At 40.6% G+C, this 24,410-nt stretch overlaps 2 protein-coding genes across 2 annotated transcripts; both read right to left on the bottom strand.

Annotated features, from left to right (window-relative positions):
• Window positions 1-838: 838 nt before the first annotated feature.
• PLAC9 (placenta associated 9) lies at window positions 839-14,966 on the bottom strand. The gene is made up of 4 exons (XM_030030298.2): window positions 14,603-14,966; window positions 3,573-3,673; window positions 2,520-2,640; window positions 839-1,024 (listed from the first exon to the last, which is right to left on the bottom strand). Exons 1-4 carry the CDS (start codon window positions 14,658-14,660, stop codon window positions 1,014-1,016), a joined length of 291 nt encoding a protein of 96 aa, XP_029886158.1. The 5' UTR covers window positions 14,661-14,966; the 3' UTR covers window positions 839-1,013.
• A 6,100-nt stretch (window positions 14,967-21,066) lies between these two features.
• On the bottom strand, window positions 21,067-21,893 carry LOC115347927. Its single transcript, XM_030029651.1, has 2 exons — window positions 21,660-21,893; window positions 21,067-21,547 (listed from the first exon to the last, which is right to left on the bottom strand). The coding sequence occupies exons 1-2, from the start codon at window positions 21,779-21,781 to the stop codon at window positions 21,067-21,069; spliced, it is 603 nt and encodes a 200-aa protein (XP_029885511.1). The 5' UTR covers window positions 21,782-21,893.
• Between the last annotated feature and the right edge of the window lie 2,517 nt (window positions 21,894-24,410).

Genomic DNA, 24,410 nt, shown 5'->3' on the forward strand with positions numbered 1-24,410 from the left:
GGACTTGTGTGCTGTTGATGAGCAATTGTCCGTACCTGATATATGTAATCTGTAGTTATTGTTCAGTATTTTCATTTTGCATATTGTAATTTCTCTTCGCTGACTCTTGGAACTCTGAATTTTTATTCTCTGCTAGCATGGATGACATCTCTTCAGCTTGTCATTCTCAAAATAGAAACATGTAAAGAAAAAAAAAAAGTAGAAGCTGGGAAGAGGTTTGGAGCTAGGTCGGTGAAAATAGACTGCTTGTTAATCAAGAATGTGCAAACTCCTTCTCTTATTTCACGCACACACACACGCTCTCTCTCCATTCTGTAAAGGTCAGGTAGGTCCTTTTTCCTAGAAGAAGTTGTGTGGCTGTTTGTTATGGAATAAACTGGGGGTGTCATGGGCGTGGATGCTGGAGTTAAATCTGGATTGCATGTCACTACAGCAGTGGAGAAGAGCGTAAAGATTACGGAATAAGGTGGTTGCGTGTCCAAATGACAAATTCTGACTAGGACGCGCAGATAAGACTCCTGTTTCAGTCAGTGGCAGCAATGTGACTACGTCCAAAGCCAGACCACTCCATACACTCATTTTTGTTAGACAATCTAAGCATATCTTGAGAGGAAATTGCAGCTGAAAGTGTATCCTCATTGATTTACACCAATAGCAAGAGTTCATTTCTTTGCAAGGGAAGGAGTAAACTTTTGAATTAAGTGAAGTTTGTTAGCTGTGCTTCAGTCCCAGACCCCACCTGATCTTGTTTTCTTACTGAGAATGCTGTATTTGAAATGCAGTTTTGATAAAGTAGGGCTGCTGAAAGATTTAAAATAAAAAGCTTTGAAATAGTGTCTGAAAGCAAATACCTGTTTATTATAAAGCACAGAAACACAGAAGGCAAACTACAGCTGAGGATCGTTCATCCCTGCTCAAATTCTGGAAACACAAGCTTGCTAAATGAACAGAAGTGCCTACTGTTTATTACAACCATACTGTTAACATTCAGCTGTCTTCTGTCTTCACAGTGCTCAGCTGGTATCTGTATAGAGAAGAGTCGATGTAATTATTTTTGGTTATACAATCAGGATCAATCTTTGTGGATAAACATAATTTAAAACATGAATCCTGCCTGCTCCTTTAAAGTGGGAAATTGTCACTTTGATTCACCAAATCACAGAAGGAAGATCCTATCTGCAATTCTTGAGCCATTTGGCAGTTGTTGCAAGCTCCATCTGAGTAGTACTTACTATAGATGTGCTGCAAATATGCCAAGGTTGACTTAGGATTTCCATTTTAAATTCATTGTAATACTTTACTGGAATCCTTTTCTTTTTTAAACAAATTATTATTGCAGGGGAGTAACTGAATTGTTACCTATTAACTGCCCCTTACAGAAAACTGGAAATTTTAACAAATAACAAAGTTGGTGAGGATGTATCAGTCATGGTGACCAGATCTGTACAGCCAACTGCAAGAAATAAAAACCAACATAAACTCTACTGCTGTCTACTTGAAGCCCACCTTCTGTCATGTAAGTGCACTATGGTATGCAGGTGTGTATGTACCCATGTACAGCTATCTTAAACCAACAAACAAAAAAACCCAACAGTGACAAAACTGACTTCATAAACATGTCTCTGGATGCTCATACCTTTCCACAAGAGGTTTATTTTCCACCAGGAGTGTCTCTCACCTTGTTAAATTCACTATTGGTATTTGGGCAGAGAATGAAGAGAGCAGAGCATTGTAAGAAGCTGTGTAGAATAGGTGGTCTCATCCAAATAATTTCTGTTGTGGTTTAATGTATTTCAAAAACGTTTATCCAGGAGCATGTTTTGTGTGAGGGGCTTGCGTGTCAAAATTGGATTTAAGATATCAAAATGCTAATACTTCCAATAACTTCTTTGGTATTTTGTTACCTTCCTTTGTTTCATTTGACGCACGTGAAACTAAAGAATCACAGGATCTTAAAACTGAAAGAGACCTTGAGATTGCTTAGTCCATCCTGCAGTTCTAAGGTGTGATGCTTGTTTAACATTTCCAGTGCTGAGGAAACTACAGTCATGTAATTTCAGTGGATCACTGTCCTTGTAAGAAAGCTTTGCATTGTGTTTTGCTTGAGTCTTTCTTGCCGCATTATTTCTTGTTTTATTCACTTTTGCAATGGGGAAGAAAACACAGCTTTCATCTTCATGGCAGCCTTACTTGTTCTGGTGGGCTACGTTGATATTCTTTAGACTAAACATCCCCAATTTAACAACCTTTCCGTGCAGCTCATGTATCTAGCGCTTTGGCTGGCTTCTTGTTTTGTTTTTTTTTTTTTTAAATTATTTTTTTATTCTTTTATTCCCCCCCCCCAGTGGTTGTTGAAACCTGGTGTTCAAAACTGGACCCAGTATTTCAGCTGAGGCTTTAGCTGCACTGAATTGAATGAAGGAATTACTTCATATCTCGGGGGGAGAAAAGAGGATGTATTTGGTAATAACATATGCAAAGCTGTTTTCAGTTTAGGTTATATCCCACTAGATACTTACCATCAAAAATGTCTATAAGTGGGGTTCCTGGAGCAATGGGGATATTTGATGTTGTCTCACTGATGATGTTGAGGAGCGATTTGACTTCTGATTCTAGATGCTCCACTGTTTTTATTACCTTCTAATGAAAACAAGGGAGACAAATGGAGAAACGGTGTAGTCAAAGGGTCAATTGGAATGCATTGTACTGAATGTGTTAGTGAAAGTGCAAATCTAATGTCCCATAATGCCAACAGCTAATGTAATTTATATTGCGCATTGCAGATTTAAATATTTCTTGTGTTATTCTGGCCTCTAGTGGCAGAAAGTATTAAAACTTTTGCAAAATTACAGCATCTCTCTATAAAGAATCACCCATAATTTGACTTCTTGGAGGGAGCTTTGCATTAATTTGTTTTTAATTCTCTCTCATTTCTGAGCCACCATCATATCCAAGAAAAGAATCTATATGGAAGATGAGAGGAGCTGATGGGGTGGAAAGAGGAGGGCTGGGACTAGAGCAGGAGAGAGGTAACGTTGCCATTTGAGAACCAACAGCATGCAGTTTGGCAGCTAGCCAGCTGGGAATAGTTAGCACTGGCCATGTATCTTGTGAGTGCTTAAGACATCAGGAAAAAAACCTAAAGCTTTGCAGCTTTCCTAGAATTGCAGTCACAGAGTTCATTTAGCTCTTGAGTGTCTGCAGGCGCGAGCAGAAACTCCTCTGTCACTGTCACCTGCAGAGTTTACATCTAGCCAAGACCAGATGTGAAACTTTGCAAGTATTGGTTCTGAGATTGTTATATTAAAGGCACATTTATGGACATTTTAGAAAAGGCTGATATCTAACAGTCAGTGATTGGTTAATCAGTTGTTTGGAATTCATCAAGATTATATGTTTCTGGTCATAATAGCTTTATGGATAGTTACAAATAATGACATCTGAAAAAAATACATCTTGAATAAAATCAAGAAGGGACAATGTCTAGAATCATCATTCTTCTTTCTTTTCTGTGGTCAACAGGATGGCGCAGAGGTCTGGTAAGGACCAGGAACCAGCGCAATAGCTCTTACCTCTTCAATAATATCTAAGCGTTTGTGGATCGTATCATGTTCATTACACCAGCTCCCTCTTCCCAGACTTCCAGGTAACATACTGACAGGGTCTGCAGCAGCTGTAAAAACAGCCACAGTTAATTATCAGGAGCTTTTTAATAGCAGCCCTTACCTTTCTGACTTCTGAAGTGGTATTTTGCATGCTAAACTGCATTTTTTATGAGGCCAAATGTAGGAGTCCCAAGTAGAAATTGAACCTCTCTCCCAGTAACTACAGCTATACCCTAGTACTGTGAATGTCTCCTTGCCTGTACCTGTTGTCATGGTTGGTTGGAACAAGGTGTTTTCTCTTGCCAGGGGTATTTTTTGTTTTGTTTTGTGTGTGCATTTGTTTTACACAGTCTGTTTTTTCCGGTGCAGGGTAAGTTTATAGACTGTAACTCTGTCTCTACAAGCATAAAACTTAAGCATTGGGAAGATCTACCTTACACATCAGCTCCTCTTAGACTTTCTTCAGAAGCAGCTGGTATGGTAAAGCGTTGAAGAGTAGCTAAGTTGGTCCACTTACGTCCCAAATGGATACAAGCTGGTGATTGCCCTGAGCCAGAAACTTGTCCCTAACAGTCTGATTTTGCAATGGAAAAGGAAACACTAAAAGTGTGTACAGCTGATGCGATTTGCTGACCAAGTCACTTGTAAATGGTGCTATATACAAAGTCACTCCTCTCTGTCAGTTATCTGTATTTACCTCAGTACTCATGAGCTCTTGCTCTTCGAACATCTCATTCTACTGGCTCTACTCCATGAAAGGTCAGTACCTGCTGGTGTCCATGCTTTAATGGAGCCAATTTGCTTTTCATAACTTCTGTGCAACAATTCAGTAATGTTTAGATTTTAATATGTACGCATAGAACTGTAGTGGAGTATTTTAAACGTCACTAAAGTGATAACATATCTTGCTCCATGTAAAGTTAGGTCTTTTTCTTGTTTGAGGCCTGAAGAAGCTATAATAATGAGAAAGCAGCAGTAACTCATTCTGTCGTCATTTGATTGTAACACAGACAAAAAGGGAACTGTGAGTTTGTGTTATAATGAACAGTAAGAAACACAGGAAGAGCAACTAGTTCTGTCTTCAGTACTGTTGGGCAAGAGCAGTGGTTTGGAACTGCTGCAGTGCCTCATCACAAGTCTGTGCCAAGATTTTGGGAGTGTATGTATCAGATGATGGCAAACACATGTCAGTAAGGATTGTAGCCATTGCAGTTTGATGGGATGAGAGATGTACTCTGAGTTGGAATGGTATCCTTGAAATTGGAGGGTGGGGAGGAGAGGAGGATTAAATTGTGATCTGATGTCATTTAGAAATGGGTTTGGCAGAGCTAAGAGAATTTTTGGTGGTTTATTTGTAACAAGATTTTGATTTGGGTTTTTTGGTGCACGCACCAGGAGGTGGTGCTGTTGGGACAGAATCCCAAAGAATTCATCTACCTGTTCACAGAAGACTGCTGAAATACGGCAGGTACTTAAACACTAGCTGCTTTGTAGTTGCCCTTTTTTTCCCTTTGTTGCTGCTGTTGGTGTTTTGGGAGTGTTGTTACCTTGTAACTTAGTAGTCAAGTGAACCATGGTATTTCTCAAAATTCTTGCTTATTATTGTTCCATCGTGGCTGGAACAATATGGAGATACTGAAACTCTGTGTCAAAAATTGAGGTTACAAAGCAGTGACCAGTCTTTGTCGACAAACCTTGGCTTTCCTAATAATAGGATAATAGCAAGGTAAGCTCCATTTTACTGTCAGAGATCAATAAAATTTCCATCTTTGCAATATTCCTAGCTCTAGCTCTCAGCCCTGATGACCGGATTCAGCTGTACGCTGAACTGCCACCCACCGTGTTGGAGAGAGGACCAAGGGCAAGCAGAAGGCATTGTGATGATGTAACTGTGGATCAGTTGTTAACTGCTGGGAACATTCCCAGATCTAACTACAAATGAACTGTGAAAAGAGGCAGCAGAAATCATTAGGTGGACTAAGAGCAAATGGAACAATTTAAGAAACCCCCAGGAGGTTATTTTTTCACTGTATTAACCTAGCTGTAGATGGCTGGATTACAAGGTTGGATGGAAAGTCTGGGTGAAGGCCAGCACCAGTTGTATGCGGTTGTTAAAGGAGCTTTTGGCCAGCCATAAGTTACATGCCAGGCTTGTTTGGTTTTATCCATTCCCTAGGAATGGAAATGCAAGGGGGTTAATGTTGGCTAGCTCAAGTTAGTGTTGGCCACTTCTCTTTCTCTGATCATGCATCTTATATCATGCTGGTCCATTAAAGAAAGCCCAGAGAAAGCTCCTTCTTCCTGTAGGAGAAGCAGAAGCAGAAGTCTGTCCTGCCCGAATCGGACTCTGACCCAGAGACTCTCTGGCCTTTCCAAACTGCCTAACGGCATGGTGGGCATGCCCGTTGGCACTGTGCAGGGGCTCCTTTCACCTTTTTCCTGATACAGGACCTTAAATCCACAAAGTGACTTTTTGAAGCAGAAATTATATAAGTTCTTACCCAAAATGCCTCTTGAATCATTCCTATAGCTTAGCCCTTCCTTGTGAAAGAGGATTCTGTTCAGCACAAACCTCAGCATTGTGCTGACTGCTACTCTAGGCAGTGTACGTAGATGGGGAGGTTACATATGACGGATGACTCTGTCATTTGTTCAAAGCAGGGTGTGCTATGATAGGTATATATAGCCAAGGTAAGGTTGTTGCATCTCAGCGTGAGGTTAGCAAAACACTGCACAGCTTTGTGTGCACATTCACGTCTAGAGAACTAGGTAAAGGGGTTGCTGTGAAATGCAGGACTCGGTGGTGCTTTGTTCCTTGGAGTGGTTGCTTCCTCTCTTCTGGCACAGAGACAGCCAGCTTTCCAGCACTCAGAGCTCATTGCTGCTTTATAAACTGTATTGGGCTTACTGAAGGAGGAGGAAGTGTCTTGTCCTAGTTTGATAGGACTGTAAGATGTTACTCGGAACCACAGGGCTAGTGCGCTGCCTAAAAAATTTGACAAACGGTCGAAGCCTAAGTGTCTCAGGAAGCACCTGAGAGCTGTTGTTAGCAAGTGATAAGAGTTAGTAGAAACCAAAGCATGTCTAGTTCCCAGAGTTCGCAGTATGGAGTTGGCTGAGGGCTGACCCAGCAGAACCCCCCTCAGCCAGGGCCTGCGTGTCTGTGTCTGGTTAGCGACTTTTGCTCTTGTGCTTGTGATTGCCCCTTCACCACCATGCCAGAACAGGGTACTTGAGGTGGGCGGTTGCTGCTGCCGGCTGGGCAGCCAGTGCTGGTCAGCGTAGTTTTCTTCTGTTTTCTGAGCCTTGGCTGGAGGCTTTGGCTGCTGAAAACCCTGGTTGTTATTTTGTTGTCTGGCTTTGGCTCTTAACCCACAGCCTTTATCTCCGGGATGGGCTGTTCACAGGACACATCCGGTCCCTTGTAAATATGGCACGTATCTGGGTCACTATGGTCAGACAATTCGGCTGAAGCAGTAATTTCCACGTGCTCAAAGGGAATCACATGTTGCTTATGAGTGCTGCCCTTCTCTGTGTTGCAGTTGGTGAAAGAAAATGACACAGTCTGCCTTTGGCACTGACCTCCAGTAGCATCTCTACCTCATGTAATAATAGCAGTCACCTTGTAAAGGGAGCGAAGAATGGAAGGCTGCGAGCCATAAAAGCAAAAGACTAATGGCCTTTTAGGATACTTCTATGTACTTGCTCTCTTGTTGCTGAAGAAACATTTTTAAAATGTAAATTAGAATTTTTACTTGCCTATGTGTCAAAGCAGATGCATAAATGCAGAAAACTTTGATAGTAAATTTTAAAGCTAACAGCTTTTACAAGTAAACTGTTCTTTGTATGCTGTATAAATTACATATTTAAAATGTGTGGGTATTTGCAACTTCTGACAGCTTAAGCAAGTGTGTAGGAGGCATATTTCAATGTCTCAAATATCTCATTTGAAACTTAATGGATTACTTCAGGCGGGTATTTGTTGTAATGTTTCAATATGGCAGAGAGTACATTACCTTTCAGTTAACTTCCCATCTGCAAATTCCCACCTCATGCTTCCTGCAAGTGAGATGCTTAAATTCTTGAAGTCCATTCTATTTGATACCCAGGTGGTTATTTTCCATCAAGAATCAGAACTCTCTTGTTCAAGATAAGAAAACGACCCGTGCCTTTTTACCTCTGATTAAGCCCTCTGTGCTACGCTGATGCTGCCCCATAAAGGCTAGGTGGTTCTAACTGCCCTGTGCTGTCATACAGTCAGACACCAGCAGATGGAGCAGGAAAATGGAGAATTTCTGAGTTGGTTGCTAATAAGGATATGTTTAATAGAAGAATATGCTCAATGTTAGAAAGAAGTAGTAGATGAAGAGTAAAGATCTATGTATCATGGTCAGCCTGACTGTACAAAATTTAATTTTGTAGAAGGAGCAATGAAGTAAGAATTAAAACAACCTTAGCAAACAGGTTAGGAGCAAAGGCCTTAGTTTTAGAACACCTCTCAGTAAAGCTCCTCTGCCTCCTGTACATTTGATATATTCCCCCAACTCCCCAAGGTGTTGCTTCTACACAATCCCTGAAGAAGTTCCCTTCTAGGATCATCAGGATTCTGTCTATCCAGATGCTGTTAAATGGTTCATTTTGATTATCTAAGTAGTTGCTAATACTAAACATAGGAATAAACCTGAGTAAGTGCCTCTTCACTGTCATTTGCTGCTGGTACTAAGACTGACAGAACTGAAGTACATGATCACACAGATCTGGTAGGTCTTTATAAGTATTCTTCCTAAAGATGCATTGCTGGTCAAACTGAAGTTATAGGCTTGATACAGAAATTACTGGGTTAGGTTCTTTGGTCTGTGTTATGGAGAAGGTCAAGCTGAGTGACCATAATGTTCCCTATTGGCCTTAAAGTCTATAAAATTCCTCTTGTATCATTCTATGATTAGTGTGGTTTTGAAAGTTAACTGAGAGTTCATGTTGTGCTTAGTAGGGAGGGAGGGGTAGAACAAAGCAGGCCACAAGCCAAATGAAAGACAAGTGAGATGGAAACAGGAACCAGATGGCAAATAAGGAAGCCTGAAATCATGTGATGGACCAAAGGGAGTAAAGGAGAACATGTGTAACTCTTCAAGAAAACATACTATGCTGTGTGTTCTTGTTTGCACTGCATTAGGTTTAGCAGTATCATTTTATTCCTGGGAGTGTATAGCATAAGGTGGCCAGATAGCTTTTAATGAGAAAATGAAGGGGGTAGTAATGGATTTATGTTCCAATAGGAAAAAGGTCATGAACTTGAGTATCAAGTTCAAATGGTGAACGCCTAACCAGTTTGGGAAGAATGCAACAGACCTCTGAAGGGATTTGCTGATCCTTGCTTACATTATTCCTTGTCTAAATATAAGTGTTGGACTCCACTTTAACATGTATATATAACTTTGAAGTGTTAGCACAAGAAAATACATGGTTTACAAAAGTGGTTGGTGAAGTTAACTTGCAGCTGCATACAGCAAAGGTTCCATTGCTTTGAACCTGAACTGATACTATCAGTATTAGTGCTTTCAGACCTAAGACCATGTCAAGCCAAGAGTGTTAGTCATATTCAATTTTGGGGACTGTTCTTAATGGCATCAAACATAGTTTCCGGTTATGTCAACCCTTAATTACATTGGCATCCTTAGATATGGAAGTACTGGGTTAATTTTCTGTACCATTACCAGTTTCATTATCACCAGTGTGCCCAAATTCATTTTAAGCTGTATTGTACATAACTTAATCTGTATCAAATTTTATTATTAGGACACCAAAAATAATTGATTTGGATAGAATGTGTTGTATTGGAAATGCTTTTTAATGCGCAGATTGTCTTCAAATTCTTACATGCTCAGGAGCTGATCTTTAACTGGACATAGAGCATCTTCCAGGCTGTAATCCATAAAACACTGCCTAATACTTAGCTGTGATTTAGGCACCTCTGAACCTCATTCTAGATTTTAGAGTTTCTAGTTGCTTAAAGATAAGGGAATTCTTGCCTTCAGTGATTGCAAGAAAGACTGCAGGAATTGTAATAAATATGTAAAATTTCTTAGCTTCTTATATACTGTCATAGGTTACTATGCTTACACTGCAGAAAACTGCAGGGGTTTGCTTATATATACATGCAAATATACATACACACACACACACACACACACGTAAACATATATGTACACACACCTTTATTAGGCTCTAGCTTTTATGGCAAAACAACATTGCAAATTCCATACAGGCCAAATGTGGAATATCCAAAGTGGGAGATGAAAGGTAAGCATTGTATATTAGACAGACAATTGACAGTAGAAAGCTCTTCTGGAATTTGGGGGGCAGAGGAGGATTGGTTTGGTTTGGGTTTTTTTAAAAAATCATTTCAAGAAGGTACATTGAAAGTTTTTAATGCCTGATTAGAGTTTAATCTGTAATCTATACATTCACTGTATGCTTCAACTGCTGCCTGAATGCCAAGTCTTGGAAAGACTTCAAACATGGAAGAAAATCCAAGGGATTCCTCTGCTGTCCAAGATTCATGAGCCTCTGATAATAATGGAAACATCCTGAAGTAAGTTTCTTCCATGAAATTAATTATTTTTAATACTAATTTTAGAAGCTAAATAACCATATCAGAAAGTCAAGTTCCAAACCTGCAGACCTGGTTCATACTCTGTTTATCAAGACGTAGAATATGCTACTATGAATATTATTTCAGATCCTAGGTCAGTTAAGATTGAACTTATTTTAATTCTTTTTTCCCCTGAAAGAGAAGGACCAAAAAGGAAATCTCATGCATTGTGGGATGTATTGCATTAGTGAAGGTGGGTCAGGGTATCAGCCTACCAGTTCTTACTTCTTGAACTTGCCTGTCCCATCAACCTACATGTGAGATGCCATGTTGTGATGTGTTGTGGTCCTACCGTGCCTCACTTGTGCTTGTGAAATATGCAAAATCAGAAATGGGACTTGATAGAAATTGTTCCTGACTAGGAGATGGCTGCCATGTATTTCTGTGTAAAACTATTTCGTCTGGAGGAAGTTTTTGCTATCATGATCCATGTCATTCTCATTTCACAAGGGAGCTTCAGATTTTGCTTACTCAGCTAGTGGAGACTGAGGGAGGGGATGTACAAGGGCAGGGACAGTTTGTGCTGCCAGTGGGCACTCTTTTTCAGGCACAGCAAAATACGGGGCCCCTGCCTTGGCTGTCTGCCAGAAGCAAAATTACTACTTGAAAAACACTTTTCTTCTGCTGTGCTACCATATTTGCAATTGTAAGAAGCACTTAAGTTTTGTATATTTTCACTCAAAGGAAGGAAGATAACAATAAAATGTTCCTGTGAAGGAGCTGTTGGCTTGGAATATGTTTCCAGCATGCTGGTCTTCTGAACAAGCAGCCAGGGAATATCCTCTTGTGCTTGTTGCTGCAATGGAAAATGACTACAGGGAATTGGACTGATAAGAGATATGAGCTACATAATGTGCAGGTAGGTTACTCTAGTTCATGCTGTAACTTACGATGGGATACCCTGAAGCTTTGGGCTGCAAACAAAAGTTTCCCTTTATTATGTATTTATTTCTGTGTGACTATGTATTTGTTTTGGAAACTAAGGCAAAGTGTTAGGAGGACTATAGCTAGTAGCTGTATAGGACCTACTTGTGAGTGGAGAAGGGGATGAGCTGTTTTAGGAAGAAGAGGAGCCGTGTTGTAGTGTATGTAATGAATTTAAGTTGTGTAGAATGAGTGAGCTTAAGGCTGATTTGGCAATGGAGGTGGTGAGATGCGTGAGTATTTGATGCCACCATCAATTTGAGGATGACCACTGGTATCTGGGGATAAAGAGTTCTTCAATTTTATGAGGACATGGCTTTTGGTCTGTTTTTAGTAATAGGAGCTACGATCATGGGGAGTGGGGTGAGGCAAGTCTGTGACTTATTAGTCAGCTCTGTGGTTGGGTAGTTTGTATATGACTAAGTTAGGGTAGTAGAAAGAAATGTGATAGTACAATGAAAGAATATCCTTGTAGTTTTTTTCTAATACTTGAACAAGTCTAAGAACTTGCTTGAAGATATATTTTCCTCTGGCAGACAGTTCATGTGTTCTGCAACAACTCAGGAAGTAGAATAGTGAGAGAGAGATACACATACATACATACATACATACATACTAGATCTTGGCATGCATGGCCAAGATTCACAGCTGTTTCAACCAGAGCAGACTGGCTGCATTTGTAAATACAGTTGCATACCGCAGATGAACAGCAGGAGTCCAGTATTTCTAAACCCCTGACTTTTTTGGAGTTTGATATTAACATTTGCTTTACACATGGAGGTTACAAAGTCCACAGAACTTAATAAATTCCTTTTAACTATATATAACAAAACATACGGTTTTACAGATATAGAGAATCTGTAAAAAGGCTAACTTTTGCACAGAACCCCTATCTTCAGATGCCTTATGCTCTTAAAAACACACCTACATCTGGGTACACTTTGTTGTGACAAACTTTCTTTCTCCTTCCTTGTTGGAGCTCAGAGATGAATGTTTGCAAAGACTGTAATCCTTGCACTGGAGACGGTAATGCCAGTAGGTTTCTATAAGGACAGAAAATACCTATAACATGGGGAATAGGTTAAACCACTACTAGTTTATTAATAGAGAAATATGAGTCCAAGTCTGGTTTAAGATAGGACATCTCTCATAAATTTTTATTGTGGATTTAATTCTACAATGCAGTACTTTAATCTCCTGGAGGCAAAACGCTGTTCTGTGAGAATGCAAGTGGTCAGTTTTGGGCAAAAGTGGCTGATCTGAAAGGATTTGTTTCTCTCCAGTTTCTAGGCAATGGTCTAGCTTATAGATCTTCTCAGCTTTGATATGGCATGTGGATATCAGAGGATCCAAAGTATTCTGAGAAGTCATAATATGTTAGCTGAATGAAGAAAAATATTCTTACACTTGGTTTACCTTAACTTGTAGTTAAAACCAAAGGAAACTTCTGCTGTTTAAAAAAAAATCACGCCACAGTGTGGAGTACTGAGCAGCAATGCCTCTACTGGCGCTCTGCTGTTGCTGTTTCCCTAGCAGCATGCTCAGTATTTGGTTTGCTCAGCTAAATGGAGCATGTCAGTGGAGCCAGCCTGCTTGCCAGCTACGTGTTTACCTGAGGACTCCAGGTCACCTCTCTGACATGCATAAACATGCAGCAAAGACTTTGCTGTTGGGGTGCTGCACCCCTCAGAGCGATTTGCCTGGAGGTTTTTGTAAGAATGGAAACATGTTTAAATGGGGCAGGTATTGAATGCTCCCGTGCCCCAGGCTACATTGTATGCTACATTTGAGCAGCATCCCACAAACTAACCCAGCAACAACAGCAAGGAACTAGAAACTGCAGCCATTAGGCAGGAGCACATGGTTGCATCCAAAAGGGCTCCCATGCCAGCCTCGTCTCTTGAGCTATTTGAAGGCTGAGCTCTATGAATATGAGATTAGTCATATTAATGGCTGAATTAAAACATAAACTCTACTGTGGCCAACTCTGGACTGTTTTTAAGAGGAATCCATGCGGATTGGGAGGGAGGATCTGCAAGGAAATCAAAAGTTAGATTCCCCGACTCAAAGGTAGCAAAGGGAAAGTAAGGATGACTTTTTTAAGCCTGTCAGCCAGCCAGGGTACTCCCCTGGCCATGATAGACACAAAATTTCCCATTCTATATGAAGTATACCATTGAGACCGTGAAAATGATTCCCTGACTGAGTAGCTACCAGCTGGCATGATATTGGGTCCTAGTCTCCACTGCAGTTATTATTCAAGTAGTATTCTATTTAGCTGGATTTTATCTGAGTTTGCTAATGATTTCAGCTTAAAACCATACTTTGGGGGAATAAACAAAAACATTTTTCCACCTTTTTTTTTTTTTCTTCTTTAATTTCACAGTTTTTTTGTGAAGCTTGCAAAACTCACAAGGCGATAGTGAGTACTTGTGGAATGAAAACAAGTTAGAGTGCCCTTGCTGGGGTATTGATATTTCAGTTCATCACTGGCAAACATTACAAAGCCAGTTGGGTGGGAGGGAGTCAGGGCAAGGAAGAGTAACTAGGACTTGGGGGCAGAAGGGACTAACAGTTTTTCAGGAAATGTTTTGATTGTAATGGAAACTTACTACCCTGCCATGAAATACAAACATTGTGTGTTGTCAAGAAGTAAGTGCAGAGGGAAAATAAAGCTAAGCGTCAGCTAGCAGAAAACATGTAATACAAACAGGCTGGGAAGCCAGGTCTGTGGTTACACGGGAACTATAAACCCTTGATCTAGCCAGACTGAATAGCCTTCAGTCACGCTGTCAGCTACAATGTGATTAGAGGTTATTCCAGCACTAATCTGTTGTTAATGAAAGTAAAATTCAGATGCAAGCTTATCAGATGTTCTGTGTTTATACTTCATACTCCTAAGGCATTTGAAGGAAGTGTTATGTGCCTCAAAATCTCAGGAATAAGTAATCCAAAGCAGAAGAGAAAAAAATGCAGTGCTGTAACCAGCAAATCTGAAAAGAACAGTTTGAATAAATGAAAATCTTTCTCTATTCACCTTGAACTTCAATCTCATTTCTGAGTAGATTACTGTGTATTTTAATAAGGCTGCCAGCAGAGTAATTACGAAAACACAGGTTACTGGCTGCAGCACCTGAATGCAGTTCTAAATTTCTGAAAATACAGTGATAGTATCTCCTGTGAGAAGTGAAAAATCTCTATCAAAGCCATATGCTTCCAGGATGGACTTTAATAGCACAAAAATGAAGTTTTTCCTGTTAAAAACAATATTCCCACAGAATTTTGACACATACCTGTGTCATCTTCATATAAAACCCATAGAGTCAGCAATACTTTACCTCCTCCTCCCGCCCCATGCAAAGGCTTTGACCATGCTACGTTTAAGCTATAGTTTCTGCTTTGCAACCTCAGAGTCACTTACCTAAAAGATCTTGCTCCTTCAGGACTAAAATAAATGCCAGTGCCCAAAGGAAAAGCATGGTTTCAGCCTCTCCAAGCTCTGCCGTAGTCCTGGTGGAGAGCCCTGCAGCCTCCCTCCCCAGCTTCGCATCGACTCCTCCGTCCAGCCGTTCGTGCTGAGGTTTAGCCAGAGTTAGGAGGAAATATGCCCAGGCTGAGCCAAGATTCTTGAGCTGTTCTCTTCTGCTTCCCTCCTTTTAAAAAACACCCTTCCAGCTCCACGCAAAGTCCAGTTACCCAGGCAGGCTGGCAGTGGTCCAAGCTCCCCAAAGGTTGTTTTTTTTTTTTTTTTTACCCTTGTATTTATTTACATGGACTACAACTGGAATGTGCTGAAGAGCTTTCGATCCTATAAATACAGCAAATGGGGCAAGAAAAGGAAGGGAGAAAAGAGGAGGAAGGGGTGCTTGATGTTTCTTTCCCTGTAGGTTTTCATTTAGGGCGGGGAAAGCAGAAACACTAGAAAACACACTATCTTTAGATTTTGTGAGCTTACAGGGCTTTTTCCATTATTTGTTCATTTTGAAGACTGCTGAAACATCTTTTCTGGGCAGTATGAAGTATGGCAGTGTTGTGGGAGGTGGCAACGGTCTGTGGTGCTTTCTGTTTAGACAGCACCATAGGAGTTCCTGAGGAGCCATCTGAGCTCTTTTCAGTTTGGCAGGTTTTTGAAATAGGTTAGACTTGGTAACATCACATGCAAAAAATAGTGCTGCTAATGGTATTCTGACAATGTGTGTGATTTTTAGCAGGATCTTAGTTAAATATTAAGTGTTTGTCTTGAGGGTTCATGGGTGCTGACTGGGTAAGTGTCAGTCTTTGACCCCACTAGGCTGGTGTTCAAAGACTTAAGGTATCTCCTTCCTGGTATTGTTCCTCATATTCATTTAAGTTGAGTTCCCTTTTTTCAAACTATTGCAAGTAAAAGGTGAAAGGCCATTAAGGTGTCCTACTTAATCCTAAAGGCAGTTGTCCAGGATAAACAGTGTTCTAACTATTGAAAATAAAAACCTGCAAACTAGAACAGATTTTCTTAGTCTTTACTACCTCTCTAGCAGTCAGAAAATCAAGTTATTTGAAACTATATTATTATATTATTACTATATTATATTTCAATATCTGAAGGTGACCCTGTAGGGATGCTATTGTAGAGTTCAAAGTATAATCATCCTCAGTGACTTCCAAATCAAGTTAGATTGTAAGCTCAATTACAAGGCAAAATAGCCTCAGTAATAAAGATTCTGTGATTGAAATTTAGCTGGTAACTTCGTTGAGGCACTGAGCAAAACAGAACAACCTCAGTGTGTATTGAGCCTTCAGGGCTGTTGCTAGTAAGCTAAAATTTTTGTGAAATAAAAATTAAATTGGCTATGAGAATTAGAGTGGTGGTGTTTTTCTGGGTGTTTTGGCTTAAATCACTATGTAGCAGTACTGCAATTTTTACAAATTCTTGTTTTGAGGATAAATCTGATCATTCCTGCTGTGAAAAATTATATGAATTTTAATTTTTTTATAAACGGGTCTTTAGAGAGGAACTGCGACAGGTAACATTGAGTCCACTCTCTGTTTTATTCTGTGTTTGAATATGAGATGCTGACGTGGTAGGCTATGATTTTTGAAGTGAGAGATTATCTACGTGTTGTCTGCGGTTTGGAGAGAGGAGGCTGAGGGGCAGAAGAATATTTATGAATAGTTGGCTGCTGTTTTCTGAATGTGTTTGTCCTTTACCCTTGTCCTTTCTTAAGCAAAATCACCCGATGCATTCTCTGTATTGCAAAGGGAGCCTGTTCATGGATGCTTTTCTGCATGCTCTCTGCCAACCTCTGTACCATACTATTAAAAAACAATGACCATTCATTGAATCAGTTTTCCCTTCAACACACTGTAAAAAATAACACAATTTCGATTCCAGACCACCTCTGCCGAGGTCACTCAGCCCCTTTACAGCACACTTCCATGAGGTTCCTCTTGAATTGTTCTTAGGCTCCTGGAACAGTTCAGTCCCTCCAAGGCGCTTGCTTCTTATTTTTACGTTTTGTGTTATGTTTGACCATGGTGAGGTGCTGGTCTGATGGAGAGCTAAACAAAATAGTGAGGGTTTTCTCTAGTATCATACTCCAGGGATTGTTTCTATAATGAGAGAGAAGCTCTTTCCACTGCAGGGAAATGCAGCCAGAAAGAATACTTCTGCCAAGTAGTATTCTGGTTTTCAGTAGGACTAGCTGTCCTGAGAGTTTTGATGGTCTTAGGTAATTAACCAAGATGACTTTTGTTACTTACAAATACTCAGAATGAAACTACAGATTAAGACAACTTAACTAGCAACATGAAGTACAAAAAAATCCAGGGTGTGTGACAGAAATCATCAAATTGCAAAGTAGATTTTTCAGTGCAAGACGGAACATTTGAGAGCAAGAGAAAGAATATGTTACAAACCTGTTTGTCTTCTGAAAAGTAACTGATTACCATCAGAGAAAGCATTCTTCAGTGCATTCAGCTTGGAAATGTCCATATATGAGAATATCATGAGATCATATGAATATAGGTTTGCACAAAATCCAGCTGTTGAGATGTTCCCAAGATACCAGCAGCCAAAAAAAGCATACCAGTGAATGGGGATGTGAATTTTTGCCAGCAGGCGTCTGGTGAAAGGGAGAGCAAACATAAGGATTAAGTCTATTTGGGGAGTGGGGTTTTTTTGTACAGTCTTTCTGTATCTCTTTCTTTGACTAGTCAAATGCTTGGCAAAAGTAATAAATAAGTGCACAGTGATCCCACTGGGCGCGTAGGGAGAAGGAACAGAATAAACAAAGGGTGTGTGTTAGGACTATGTGCCATGTGAAAAAGATCATATTGTTATTGGGCTTGAAATCCTGCAGTATGGGTTGACAGAGGATATAGCTGAGCATACACTTGGCAGAAACTGGAGTGCACTGTACTGCAGTCCCTTGGGACTTTAAGTGAGACAGAGAGAAAATTAAGTGGAGATTACTTCAGGGAACAAAAATATGGTAGAAAACCCATCCTTGTAGGGAGAGGAAAGCACCTTACACCGAAGAGAAGGTAATGAAAGAGAGTAACCTCTATCCTGGATTTAACACTGGTGGATGATGAAATCAGTGCAAGGTTTGTGTGTCATGCCTGCCTGCCCCTGGGAGAGGATTTGTGTCCATTAGGGACCGTGGAGATTCCTTGGGCTCTCGTCACAAGCTTAACAGCTGCTATAGCTGCTCATGAGCAGAAGTTCTTGCTGCCTGAAGGCTGTTGAACACCTTATGTAAAATGAGGCTTGGTTCATGATCCTTTTAGAAGAGGTCAATTATTTTCACTCAATTTACTCAGTTCCTGGCTGCTGGATTGAAACAGTAGTTGGGTAGATGTGGAAGCAGAATTTTGTTACCTGGAGAGGTTGACTTCCACAGAGCAAATATGCAGCTTGTGGACTGCTTCTAAGGGAAGCACAAGCTTGCTCTGCAACCAGCATATCTGTTCAGTGAACAGATGAAAGGCCTCTTGCAGTGGTGATTTCACCAGAATGAAGTAGGCATTGACATTTAAAGCTTTTGATATTAGTGACTCCTAGCACCACATCCCTGACAGCCTCCACTGAGCCTCCACATCTCTGTTGTTTATGGGGCAGCCTCAGTTGGTGTTACAGGTCTTGTGGGCTGCAGCCTTCAATGTGTGAATACCTTCAGGTTCTGTGCCAGTGCAATCCCCTCTCCAGTCTGTTATATATCAACTTGTACTAGTGTTTTATTACCTTGATTTGCAGGGGACATCAAAAAGTGTGAAGTTCTGCTATTGTCATAAAGGCATAATCTTTGACACTGTTAAAAAAAAATAGATCACATGGTTGATGGTATTGAGGTACTGTCAAGATCAGCTCTGTCTCTAATTGTACCCTCCCTGGAGAAGTTAAGAAATGTGTGTGTCATGGAGCAGACAACTCTGATCCAGCCTTCTTCAAAACAATACATTTTGTACTACGCCTAAAGCCAACAGTGAGTCAGCTACAGGAATTGACTCTCTTGTGTCATCTTGGGGCCAACACACTAGGCTGGATTCTGTTTGCCAGCATTAGGTAAGCGTCCGATGGCTTCAGGCTGTTTTGCATCTGTGGCTTCAGATTCCTGAGCAATCATCTGTGAGGAAACTGAATCAGAAAGCTGAAGGAAAAGGTGGGTCACACGGAATATTAGTGAATGATGTAGTTTGTTTTGTATTTTTAACCAGTTGTTAGATCCTTTCATTTGACAGATTTCATGCATTTTATGAAGCCTGGCCATGCCTCAGAAAGCCCTATGAAATATGGTATGTGGTGTGTCTGCCCATTTTAGAGAAAGGAAAAACGTTGTCCTAACAAAGGTGGATTAACTATATTCCCAGCTAAATTAGTGACTCAGGAATAGACTCTTGACTCCCAGTCTTGTATTGCACACATGGTGATCTGATAATATGTGCTATATTTTCTGTTACAGAAGGCTGTGTCCCTTTGCTGTTGTAACTTTACGTCCTCCCATTTGAGTCACATAAAAATGTGAAAAAGATCTGTGAGTCCATGGCAGATAATAGTCTAGAAAATAATACTCATGGGGAAGTACTTGATTATTCCCAAATTAGAATTACTCAGCTAGTGTCTTTAGCAGATCAATATTGCAAACCACACCAATTAAATGAGATAATTACTTGAAACTGGACCAACATTTTCATTCTGTGAAGGAGCAGCTAATATCCAAGAAGATCTTCATCTGTTGAATAGCACCTTGCTGAACACAAGTCATGACAAACAGCAGTAAAGCAGAGGTCTGTGTTACTTAACATCTGTGTACCTTTCTCCATTAGGCAATGCATCAGCCATGTATATGAAGCCTTTGAATATAGATAATATTTACCATATGAGGGACTTGTGGAGATACCTAATGAAACAGAGAAACAGCTGGAAATAAATCCCATTTTCGATTACTAGTCAGCCTATTCTCCTTTCCTCTTAATTACCACAAGGTCACGAACAGATGCAAGGGAAAGAATGACCTGCCAGAGAGGGAAGCCAAGCTAATCACTGCACTGCCATTTCTCTGAAAATTTACAGTATGTGTATTATTTTACAGCCAGTGTAGTAAAAATCCCAGGTTAAGACTCCTTTTAAAATATGTGTGCTGGAGGAAATATAATACTGTAGCAGGATGGTAGTATTTCCTGTTATTATAGATCCCTCACATCTTTAGCTACAATTTTTCTTCAAGCATGCTTCCAACACATGCTTCTAGGCAGAAACTGAACAAGCATGTGTATGAATTTTTTCATCGTGCTGTCTGCGTAGTTAATCACACGGTGGATCCTGTCCAACAAGATTCCCCAACAGTACAGCTAGCTATTACTGTATGGTACTGGCTTCTCACCTCCTTAATTCCAGCTGCAAAACTGCATTAAAAGATAACTTAAATACTTTCATAATGCCACTATTTAATAGGAGAATTTGTGGTAGTTGCCATAGGGAAATTGTGTAATCATGAATGGGAAGAGAAGTGCCCGTGAAAAAATTTCTATTAAAAGTTGATCCAAGGCATGAAAAACCTTTTGAGAGTATGAACAAATGAATAGATTAACAAGATTAGCATGCACCACAAGCTCTGGAGGCAGGGCATTAATTCAGATTGTTAGAAAACAGATGTGGACTCTGGATTCTTGTCCTCCACCCCTTATTTTGAATTTTTTTCTAATGAGATCCTTGAAGTGTGATCAGTTCCATATGTGTTATGGGGGGAGGCTGATGGTGGTTACACCTGCTATTAGTTTGCTGCATCTGCATGGATATTCTAGTTAGTGTTAAGGATGAAACTATTAAGAGCAAGAATTATCACCCGAAACAAAGTTGTTGCAGGAAATCTGGATAGCATGGATACTGTTTCTAATGCCAGATTTTAGGACATACTACCTTGCTTTAAGACACCAGTTGGCTCTAAGAATATTAAAATATCTGTTACAATACTCTGTCCAGATGTAGTAAAACGCTTTAAGTTATCTGTCCTAACTGTTCTTTGATTCAGACCCACCACTGGAACTCATTGTAAGAATTACAGAAATATTATTTCTTAATTCAGATATTCATCTATGTCATTTTTGTATTTTTATTTCTGTGAGTGCTTGCTGTTTTTTCCTTCTTGGATACTACTTCTTGTCATCTAGACAATAACAAAGGGATGATTTTGTTTCACAGCGGTGACTATCTAAGGTCTCTTCTAATTAACATTGAGAAAAGAGGAAATGGAAGATTAGAGGATAAAAAAACCGTGGAAAGGGAACGGAAGGGTCATTGCATGTGTTCAAGGAATAAGAAGCATCAGAAGCGAGGATAGAGAAGTCACGTGAATCATCAGGCTGCTATAAATAATTCTGAGGTAATCTCTTTTCTTTAAACTATCGTTAGGAAAGTGAATTAGGAGAAGCTGATAGGACAGGAGCCTCTGGTTTGAACTCAGAAGAAGAAATTGCACCAGTCCAGGGCGCGGAAGGCGTTCTGCTGGCGTTAGGTACTGAGACCAGGAAACAGCCACCGGCAGGGACTCGGCTGCGCAGCCTCGATGGAGTCGGGGGAAGGAGAGCGTAGGCCCGGGCAGAGAGCAGGCGAGGTGGTCGGGAGCGGCCCAGCGGAGGGGCAGGGGCAGGGGCGCAGGCAGCCGGCCGGCTAGCGCGGGTAAACCTCACCCGGCAGCCGGGGAGCTGCCTCACGGGTGGCCCGATTTCTGTCTGCATGGCCGCCAGGTTACCCCAGAGCCGCTCCGTCTCCCACCCTCTCTTCGGCTCAGGCGGCTCCTTGGTTTTGCCCTTCCCACAATGGCGCTCGGTAAAGCTGAGGGCCAGGCTGGGTACAGTCCGGGTGAGCTGATCTCCGGCACAGCGTGAACTGCAACCGAGAGTTCAGTGTTTTAATTAGACACAGCGGGGGGGGGGGAGGGAAGAGGATTTGGATCAATGAGAGTCTAGGCCAAAGGAACAGGCCCTGAACTGTTACGTACTTGACCTTGAGCTCGCTTAGGCTGGCGGGGAAGCGGAGGAGTTCACGTAAGTACTGATGCCGAGAGGGGCTGGTGTGCGGCACCCCGGCAAAGCGTTTGTTTATTTCGGCAGAAACCATCATCTGTTCTTCACTGCTGTTGGATATCTAAGCAGTGACATCGCAAACACCTTCAAAGGCTTTTTGAGCCTCTGAAAGCGTCATGTAGTTAATCCACAGACTGCGGCAAATCAGAATCGCTTTGAGTAAGTCTGTAAAAAGCTATCTGTGTTTTGGCTCACAGCCGCTTCTCGTTTGAATGCTTAGTGATTTTTGTTAGTGAAAATAAAGGTAATGATTATAGCAATACTTTGAAATTATATGGTGCCGCTCTGATGTCCTAACGCCGTCTGAAACAGTGGAAGGTGAAGCTGTTGATCACAGTCGCTGTGCTCTGTGCAGACAAACTAAACGTCTCTTCGGGGATTCGCTGTATGGGCTTCAGCCAGCGCACCTTTCCTTTAATGTGAACACAGCCGCGTGACCAATGCTTTAGACCCAGAAGGACAAAAAGCCTGGAGTCAGTGGTAACATAAGGTGTTTCCTGTTACCCAAAGATATCTAGATACAGCCTTTGCTAATTAATGTCATTTCGTTAAGCATATTTGAATAGATTATTGGATACTTTCATGCATCTGCAATGCTAATTTACTGCCTCTGCATGTATTAAAAGTGCTATCCTACAACTTCAATTTGAGAAAAGTACGATGTAGAATCATAGAATAGTTTGGGTTGGAAGGGGCCTTTAGAGGTCATCTAGTCCAACCGACCTAAATATCCCAAATAGCAATGCAAAATGTTTTGCTGGTTCTTATCGGTTATTTAGTCTCAATAGTAGAGAGCGTGCATTTTTTTGTAACGGCAAAGCACAAGCTTTGTGCTGGAGTTCCCAGTTTTTGCTCAGCTGTTGAAATGTATTGGTTCAGCATCTTAGAATTAGACCTCTGATGGATATAAATACAATTTTTGGGAGACAATTTTTGGACCTGTAAAGTTTTGCTCTTTGTCTTGAGAAATATCTCATCCTTTCAGCAAAATGTCTATGTGATAAGCAGATACACTCTGTCCTGCATAGTAACTTTACACAAAGCACACTCAGGCTTCCCTCTAGCCTCTTGTGCCAGGAGGTATGTTCTTTGAATTGATGCCTGTCCTTTCTCTCAGCCACTACAAAATATAGCTTGAGAAAGCTAGATCTGTTTCCACTGATTTCAGTCTACCTTATCAGTCTTTTCTCAGGTCCCTAAAGATAACAAACAGGAACGTGACATTTCACTACCATGGGTCAGCTGCTATCTGACATAGAAACACTGGGGGCTGAAAGCCTGGTCTGCTTTATAAATATTGATTTATGCAGAAACTGAGATGGAAGTGAAATTAGTACGCTAAATTAGATGGAAGTGTGAAGCTTTTTGTTGTCTATTTGTTCTTTTTCTCCTTTTTTTAATTGGCGATTCCTTTTGAATTGTTTATACTTATTTATCCATACTGATTATTGCAGTGGTTTACCAACACGTTTGCATCAATGCATTGCATAATCCTAAATTATCATCTTGGTTTTCTGTGTTGCTATTCTCTGAAGAACTTTTATTGTTTTTCTTGGCTTAACTGCAGACTGTCTCCACCCTCTATCTTTCTGCAACTGATCAAATTCTGCAAAGAATTATCCACTTTGGATAGACTATCGCTTCCCACCCATGCTGTTCTCACTGAGGTTGGAAATGTTATTAATTTTATTTAGTGTGGGGAAAAACTTGGCTAATCCTTCAAAACCGTCTTTCAAGTACTGTAATTCAATGAAGTCTTTATTTACAATGGTAATAGCTATTTCTCCCAGTGCTGTCCAAACTGAATTTTCTCTGGTTACAAGAGAATGAAGCACTGTTTTCCATCTTCATGGCAAAATGGTCCCATTTTATTTTTCACTTTGGGGGAAAAGCAGCATAAACTTGTTTAGAAGGCTTTCTAGGAAAAGAAGCAGCTGTTACTTTCCACGTTATGCCATCTTGTAATGGCTTTTGTGTCAGTGACTGAGGGCATAAGCCAGGCAGTCATATACAACCTGATGAGTGTAAAACTGTTATTCTGAGGCTTGGATTTTCCACTTCTTTCCACTCCTAATTGTTGATCCTACACACTAGCACATGAGCACTGAATTTCAATTCTGTCCCTTGATTAAACTGGTGTTTGGTGGTTTTTTACTCAAAATTATCTAAGTACAAGATAATAATATGGTATAATGTGGATAAAAACACTTCTCAAGAAATGACATTTCAGATATATACAGTGCCCCTGATAGAGGCTAGTTTTACTGAGGTCTCAATTAGGTATGCCTAACGTTGTGCAGATATGAATGATTATTTCCTTGCACAAACACAAGAAGTGTCACTGCTGGCAGTATGGAAGATGTAAATGAAACGTTCGGAAAGATACACAGCACTGAGGCACTGGCTTTCTTCCCTTAGGACCCACCAAAGAGCAGCTGGGAGGAGGTAAGAAACTCTAGATTTGAAAAGGAATGTGATCTGGGGAAGACCTATAACTTAGTGTCTTCCTTGACAGTTTCATGGCAATTGTGTTGGGTTTCACTTGACAATACCAGCAATGTAATTACAACTTACATCTTACCTACTTGCTCTTGCCCTCTCTCGCACGTGCGCTCTCTCATATAAAATGAAAAAGTCAAAGATGAAAGGTAGTTTTTCCTTCCTGC

The sequence above is a fragment of the Aquila chrysaetos genome, chromosome 11 (assembly GCF_900496995.4).
Source record: "Aquila chrysaetos chrysaetos chromosome 11, bAquChr1.4, whole genome shotgun sequence".
NCBI lineage: Eukaryota > Metazoa > Chordata > Aves > Accipitriformes > Accipitridae > Aquila > Aquila chrysaetos.

Coding starts and splice junctions, on each gene's coding strand:
- LOC115347927 (XM_030029651.1), bottom strand. CDS start 21,781: ATGATGGTTTCTGCCGAAATAAACAAACGCTTTGCCGGGGTGCCGCAC. Junction 21,548..21,659: donor CTAAGCGAGCTCAAGGTCAA/GTACGTAACAGT, acceptor TCTCGGTTGCAG/TTCACGCTGTGCCGGAGATC.
- PLAC9 (XM_030030298.2), bottom strand. CDS start 14,660: ATGCTTTTCCTTTGGGCACTGGCATTTATTTTAGTCCTGAAGGAGCAA. Junction 3,674..14,602: donor GAAGGAGCAAGATCTTTTAG/GTAAGTGACTCT, acceptor CTGTTTTTACAG/CTGCTGCAGACCCTGTCAGT. Junction 2,641..3,572: donor GCTTAGATATTATTGAAGAG/GTAAGAGCTATT, acceptor TGTTTTCATTAG/AAGGTAATAAAAACAGTGGA.